This window comes from Athene cunicularia (genome assembly GCF_003259725.1).
Source record: "Athene cunicularia isolate RWA chromosome 25 unlocalized genomic scaffold, athCun1 chr25_part1, whole genome shotgun sequence".
Lineage (NCBI taxonomy): Eukaryota > Metazoa > Chordata > Aves > Strigiformes > Strigidae > Athene > Athene cunicularia.
This window is the reverse complement of record NW_020799134.1, coordinates 7,804-14,239: the sequence shown is the minus strand read 5'-3', so window position 1 is coordinate 14,239 and position 6,436 is coordinate 7,804. Positions and strand designations below refer to the sequence as shown.

Here is a 6,436-nt window from a genome sequence, read left to right as displayed (position 1 = left end):
CATGACCACCTGCAGATGTCTCCTCCTGTGGGGGACAACACTGGAAGGGCTCCTCTCCCCAGCAAGGGTGTTGGGGGGCAAACATGGCCCCCTCCAGCATCCCCCAGTCCCCGAGTCCTCCCTGCGGCCGGCCCCAGGCCAGAGGAGAAAGCAGAACAGGCACCTGAAAAAGCGGGGTTTGAAGTTACTGCTCATTTAATGTGCACACAGACATTTTGGAAGGCGGAAACCATTCTCGCCCTCGCCCTGCCCGATCCTTCGCTGCAGGAAAAACCTCCTCAGCTCTGCCCCCTTGAGATGTTTCGGCGCTTCAGACGCGAAGCCAGCTGCACCCGCGCTGGTGTCACCAGTTTCAGGGTACAGAAATCTCCTGCAGGCACCAGTCCTGCAATGGGGGCGACGAGACGAGGAGAGGTGTCAACCGAAGAGCGTCCTTACACCTGAGGGAGGAGAAGGAGGAGTCCCAGGACCATCAGCAGGCTGGGGGGATCGTGTGATGCAGCAGCAGTAGATTCAACTGGAGGCAGAGGAAGACCCGGGGTGTGAGGAAGGCTCACCGGGGACTCCAGTGGGAAGGGAGTCAGCTGCTTGCACCTCGGGTATGGTGCCACGATGGAAAAAGCTGAGAAAAAGAACAGGGACAGGGCAGGTTTACCCACGGGTACATCCTCAAGGTCCCCAAAGCCATCCCCAAAGCCATCTCCCACCCCCAAGCCAGCACCATCACCCCGGGGAACCCGTCACCCTACCTTTCATGATGAAGAGGAAGAGGAGCGCTGCCGTAAGCCCCATCGCCATCTTCTCTGCGAGTCTCCGCCCTACCCCTGGGGTGGAAATCCTCTGCACCAGGCAGCTGCTCACCAAGGACCCCCCGCAGCCTGCAGCCCCCATCACCGTCCCTAAAGTCAGGGCTGGAGGGGCAGGGCAAGAGAGGGGCTGGGATAGCACAGTTGTTATAGCATAGGAAAAAACCCCACACTTCCGTTTTTCTGTTTCCTCGGTGCACCTCCTCGCTCACAGTCTAGCCTGGCACAGGAGGCATCTGCCCCACAACTTCCTGGGAATGCCGTGCCCAACATCCTGCTGGTAAATTAATTCTGACCCCAGGGGTCACATCCTACAGGGTTCCTGTTTCTTCACCTACAAACCCAGCTCTGTGTTCTCCCCATGGTCTGAACCCCGAAACGTGCTACCGAGGAGCCCCAGCTTGAGAGGGAACCACCAGCACCTGTGTTGGGGCATCCCCATGACACCAGGTTGCAGGTGACCAGACCCGGCGGGAAGGAGATCACAGAATCACAGAATCGTCTAAGTTGGAAAAGCCCCTGAAGCTCCTCCAGCCCAACCATGACCCTCCCCCTGACCCTTCCCGACTCCCCCAGATCCCTCAGCGCTGGCTCAGCCTGATTCTTCAACCCCCCCAGGGATCCCGGGGACTCCCCCCTGCCCTGGGCAGCCCATTCCAACGCCCAACAGCCCCTTCTGCATAGAAATCCTTCCTCAGAGCCAGCCTGACCCTGCCCTGGGCAGCTTGAGGCCATTCCCTCGGGGCCTGGCGCTGGGGCCTTGGCTCCAGAGACTCATCTCCCCTCTCTGCCCCCTCCTGGCAGGGAGTTGCCGAGGGCCAGGAGGTCTCCCCTCAGCCTCCTCTTCTCCAGACTGAACCCCCCCAGCTCCCTCAGCCGTTCCCTGTACATGTTCTCCAGGAAAGGATGATGGGAGGGAGACGTGTTAAAGCTGTAGCTCCGTTGTGCCAGCCTCCAACCAGGACAGATGCTTAAAATGAAGGATTTTATTTACAGCCTGGATTCCTTCCTGAAAGACGATATTTCAGCTCCTTTACTGGCCAGCAGCCGAGGGATGCGCGGGGCAGCGAAGCCAACACAGCCCCCACGTCGGGGGCAAACAGCCACCGGCATCTTCCCACGCACCACCCCGGCCCCGAGCGAGGAGCACTGGGGCTGACCCCGGCTGCGAACAAAGGGCGACGGCAGCACCCGCTGAGCCCTGACCCAGTTTGATTTCAGCGCTGAGCAGCCCCCGTCCATCATGGGGGGAGATCCGATGTCAGCGCCGAGCGACGTTAGCACCTGATGATGCTGTGGCCGGATCACTGGCACCCATCCAGTCACACCGTGGTGCTGAGCACCCGCCGGCTGATCCCCGTGCCCAAATACTCCGCGCTGATAGAAACCGGCGGAGATGGGAAAGGAAATTTCCTTGACAGGGAGCGAAGTGCTGCCTCAGCGCTTGCAGCGAGCGCTGCAAATTATCTCCAATATGCAAAAGCAGGTCATTAGCATAAATTACAGCACCGTGATGGAGCGTGGCTTCAGCAGGAGCCCGACGTGCTGATGGATGCAGCAGCCCCCGGGCTCTGTGCTGTCGCCTTCAGATGTTTCCGCTCATCAGAAGCGCGGGGACCCGACGTTCCGAGCTGCAAAGGGGCTGAGATGCGGCTCCTGCTTTAGCCCCCGCTCCCAGGCAGCAGCAAGGACTGTCACCGTGTCCCCAGTGACTGTGCCGAAGGATTTCCATCCTTCCTGAACTTTTCTGCCTGAATTCAGCCAGGGACAGGTCCCGCTGCCACCTCTCCCCCAGTGCCGATGGCCGCGTGCGGAGGGGGATGCCACAGTGCAAGGTGTATTTGGCTCGTGAAAAGCAGAGGAGGGGGCTCGGGAGGGTGTAAACCAGCCCGGCAGCACCACCACGCTGTGCCTGAGCCCCCATCCACACCAGCCCAGCCCCCTAAATTCCCCCGTTGTGGCAGCCAGACACCCCCTCCCTCCCCGTGCCGGCCTCCCAGCACAGCTCCCAGTTAATGATCCCAATTAATGCTCGTTTCACAGGGAGCAGCCACAAAGCTATTTTGATCCGGGGACTCGGGCGGGAGGGGAGCGTTGCGGAGCCGCCGTCGCTCCCCATGCTGCCATCAAAGTGTCACGTTTCATTTTAATCCCGAAGAAAAGCCCTTGATCTTGCCTTTGGGAAGATCTTTGAAGCCAGAGCCCCTCTTCTTTCTCCACCTCCTTCTCCGAGGACCGCTCGTGCTGTAGGAGCACAGGATAACTCTGGTGGGAAGGGACGTGGTGATGTGTTGGGTCTCGGCTCACCGTGGGGCACCCGGGGCCATGCCCAGCCCAGCCGGGGCAGGCAGGGACCATCCTGCCCAGGAAAGATGCCCAGGGCCATCTCTCCCGACACGCATGGCAAACTCCACAAAGTGCGTCGCCTCACGAGATTCAGATCACTTCGGAACCACAAACAAGGCAGTTCCCACTCCCTCCCCATGCCCAAAGTAAATTTTGGGCTATAAATAGCCAATTCAGCCAATTAAACAAGCACCACAATTGCCTCCTGCAGTTCAGCTTATATATGCACTTAAAAATAAATTCCAGAGGCGTACTGAACCTGTCAAGACCTCAAAAACCCCACAAGATCACACGTTGGCACTAAACACACGTGTCCTCTCCTCACCACTCCCCCTCTTGTCCAATTTCTCATCCGTCTCCTCCAAAGACAGGTTTCCATCACCAAGTCTTTCCTCCTTCCCTCGCAGGAAAGCCTCCGAGGCGCAGCTGGGATCTGTGTCCTTGCAAAAACCCGCGTCTGACCGGTTCCATCCCAAGCGAGCCCCCGGCTTTGCCGGGTGGGTTTCCAGCAGGTGCTGGAGGTCTTTGGGTGCTCCAGGAGAAGAGGCCCGAAGGGAAGGGAAGGTCTTGCTGAGGCAGCCCAGGCACTAGGAGAGATGTGGGCTGGCAGGAGCTGCGGGCGAGGTCTGCACCGGGGAGCACCAGCGTCTAGAACCCCCCATAGCCTGCAAGGAAATGGGTAAGGTTTAGCACACAGAGGCCGCAAAAAGCTGAGGAACTTTTGGAGGTAACCAGAGCTCATCTTACCGGTGCGATGCTCGTTACCTCCACGTAGGCAGTGGAAACCAAAGCTGGGTCCAGCCTCTTCTTCTTGAGGGAAGGAGCCTGTGGAGCAGAGGGAGAACCTGCCATTAGGCAACACACGGTTGATGAACTGAGGGGACCCGGGTTTCTGTGCCCCTGCAGAGGGGCCGGGGGCATGGCGGGGCAACCTCACCCTCCTGGTGGGCTGAACCGTGGAGTAGATGGTGAGGCTTTCGGGCTCCTGAGGGTGGCTGGGTCCCTGCCAGGGAAAAACAGTTGAGATGAGTAAAGAAAAACAAATTTGGGGCAAAAAGGGGTGGTCTTGGCAGCTGCCACAGATGCACCCAGCCCAGGGGCTGCACAGCCAAGGCCTCGGGGCAGCTCCAGTCCCCTCCACGGGCACACAACTGACCCTACCTGCATCTTGTTGGAGACAACAGCGTAGATGGTGTTTCCACCCGCGGTGGCCTCACTGGTCCCATTCTGGGGGAGAAAGCAACCCCAGGCTGGTTAAAGGACCCAACCCGGGGTGACAGACATTTCCAAACAGAGGTCCCAGCCCTCCAGGCAGCATGGGGATGGGGTCACCAAGGGTCACCCCCCAGCACTCACGGGGTCTTGTCTGGGTCGGGCTTTGCCCACCTCCTCGTAGACAGTCATCATCTCCTCAACGTGTCCTGGGGGAGTTTGAAGGGTCAGTGTAAGATGGTGGTTGACTTGTTAGAGCCCCCAGACTGGGGGGGTTCAGCCCTCAAGTAAAGCAAAGCAGAGGGAGAAAGAGGTCCCTTGGCAACGGGGAGGTTTTACTTTGTTGGCACCTGGCAGGGGCTGGGGAGGGATGTTCCTGCTCAGAATAAAATGAATATCCAAACCCAACCAGCCCCCCAGAGCCCATGGGATGAGGCCACCAGGTCAGCTTGGGCTGCTGGGATGCTTCATCCAGCTCATCAACCTGCAGCACCCTGCATCGGCAGGGATGGGTGAAGGCTCCGGGGGTGGGCGAGGGTGACAGTGCCCAGTGGTTTCTCCCGCATCACCCCCAGGAGGAGGGAGAACCCCGGGGCCAGCACAGAGAGCGTCAGGAGTGTGACAGCAGGCGGGAGGAGGGCAGGGGCTGCACAGCCAAAGCCCCGCGGCTGCCTGTCCCAGGAGCCACAACACCAGCCCCAGGGACAAACCTCCCGGAGAGGCTTTTCCTCGCTTCCTCTTTAAGTAGCAGATGACAGCGAGGGCTACGGAGAGCGCCAGCCCCAGGAACACAGCCACCGCCAACCACGGAATGATGTTGGAAAGCCCTGGGATGGAAGGAGAGGAGAAGGGGAGAGTTTTGATGCAGGGCAGAGCCCCAAGCCATTTCTAAAGACAATCTCCATGCCAGCCCGCAGAGGACAGCACGGGGGGAAGAGCTGGCCAGAAAGCCTCGGCCCTGGTTTCTTCACCCACGCTCAGCTATCGCATTTCCTTTCGCAGGAGGGGAAGCATGACGTCCCCTGCAATGTCACAGGCCCGGGAAGGGAGACAAAGGTCCCAAAGAGAGGACTGGAAGTGCTGCAGCTTGTGCATCACCTAAATCCCACGTTTTACAGAGTTGAGGACAAATTACCTGAGGCCTCGGTGTGACAGGCTGCCGTGACATCGGTGCTGGCCACGCTCCAGCTCACCGGGTTACTCGCGTTGCAGGAGCAGACGGTGAGGTTGTCGCCATCACGGACCTGCAGATGCACCCAGGGACGGGGCTCTGGGTCTCCCAGGGGGTCCCCGCTGCAGGTCCAGCTGTAGGAGACGTTGCTGGCGCCGGGCACGGCACAGACCAGCGAGAGGTTGCACCAGCCCTGCTCCCGGTGCAGGAGGTTTTGCTCCAGGTGCGGCGAGCGGACGGGCTCTGCGGGGACAGAGCTGGTGAGAAGGGACGGGGAGGGACAGGGGGACGGGGTGATGGGGACCAGGATACTCACCCCACACCGACACGTGGAAGCACCACTGGGCAGTAACAGTACCTGATGTGTCCTCAAATTCCACCTCATAGACCCTGCTGTCTGCCGTGCCAACCGCGCTGATCCACAGGGAGAGGGTGTCCAGCTGGAAACCAGCTCTCCCAGAAAAAGTACTCTTGGAAAATTGGACAGCCTGATTCTTCTCAGCCGTCAGGATCCGGATCTTGTGTCCCGAGTTCAGTCTCACTCGCCAGTCGACCTTTTCCCACCCCTGCGGGGGTTTCTCTGGCAGAAGCCGCAGCGTTTCACCGGCAGACACGGCTTGTTCCCGGCACTGCGGGGATCCTAAAGCAGAGAGGGGTGAGCGAAGGCCCGTGGCCCCGGGAGATGCTCCATGGCCGGGCAGGGGGCACAGCTGCTGGAGCCCCCCCGTGCCCCAGGCCCGCAGCCCCCAGCACAGCCCCTCCTGCTCCCCGGGGTGAAGCTCTGCCTGGCTCCCCATCACCACCCCCATTTGGGGGGACCCTTCTCTCTGCACCGTCCCAGGCTGGGTGGGTCTGGCCTCACATTGCAGGTGCTCAGGCAATATCCTCTGCCCTGCCCAGA

At 60.2% G+C, this 6,436-nt stretch overlaps 1 protein-coding gene across 1 annotated transcript; it reads right to left on the bottom strand.

Annotated features, from left to right (window-relative positions):
* Positions 1-3,350: 3,350 nt before the first annotated feature.
* LOC113488612 (natural killer cell receptor 2B4-like) lies at positions 3,351-6,332 on the bottom strand. The gene is made up of 8 exons (XM_026863893.1): positions 5,852-6,332; positions 5,500-5,778; positions 5,075-5,191; positions 4,509-4,573; positions 4,314-4,379; positions 4,090-4,155; positions 3,900-3,977; positions 3,351-3,817 (listed from the first exon to the last, which is right to left on the bottom strand). The coding sequence occupies exons 1-8, from the start codon at positions 6,330-6,332 to the stop codon at positions 3,740-3,742; spliced, it is 1,230 nt and encodes a 409-aa protein (XP_026719694.1). The 3' UTR covers positions 3,351-3,739.
* Between the last annotated feature and the right edge of the window lie 104 nt (positions 6,333-6,436).

Bases quoted from the DNA above. Each gene is read 5' to 3' on its own strand.
- LOC113488612 (XM_026863893.1), bottom strand. From the start codon at position 6,332: ATGGGGAGCCAGGCAGAGCTTCACCCCGGGGAGCAGGAGGGGCTGTGC. The intron at 5,192-5,499 runs GTAATTTGTCCT...CTTCCATCCCAG, and splicing joins CTGTCACACCGAGGCCTCAG to GGCTTTCCAACATCATTCCG. The intron at 3,978-4,089 runs GTGAGGTTGCCC...TCTGCTCCACAG, and splicing joins CGGTTCAGCCCACCAGGAGG to GCTCCTTCCCTCAAGAAGAA.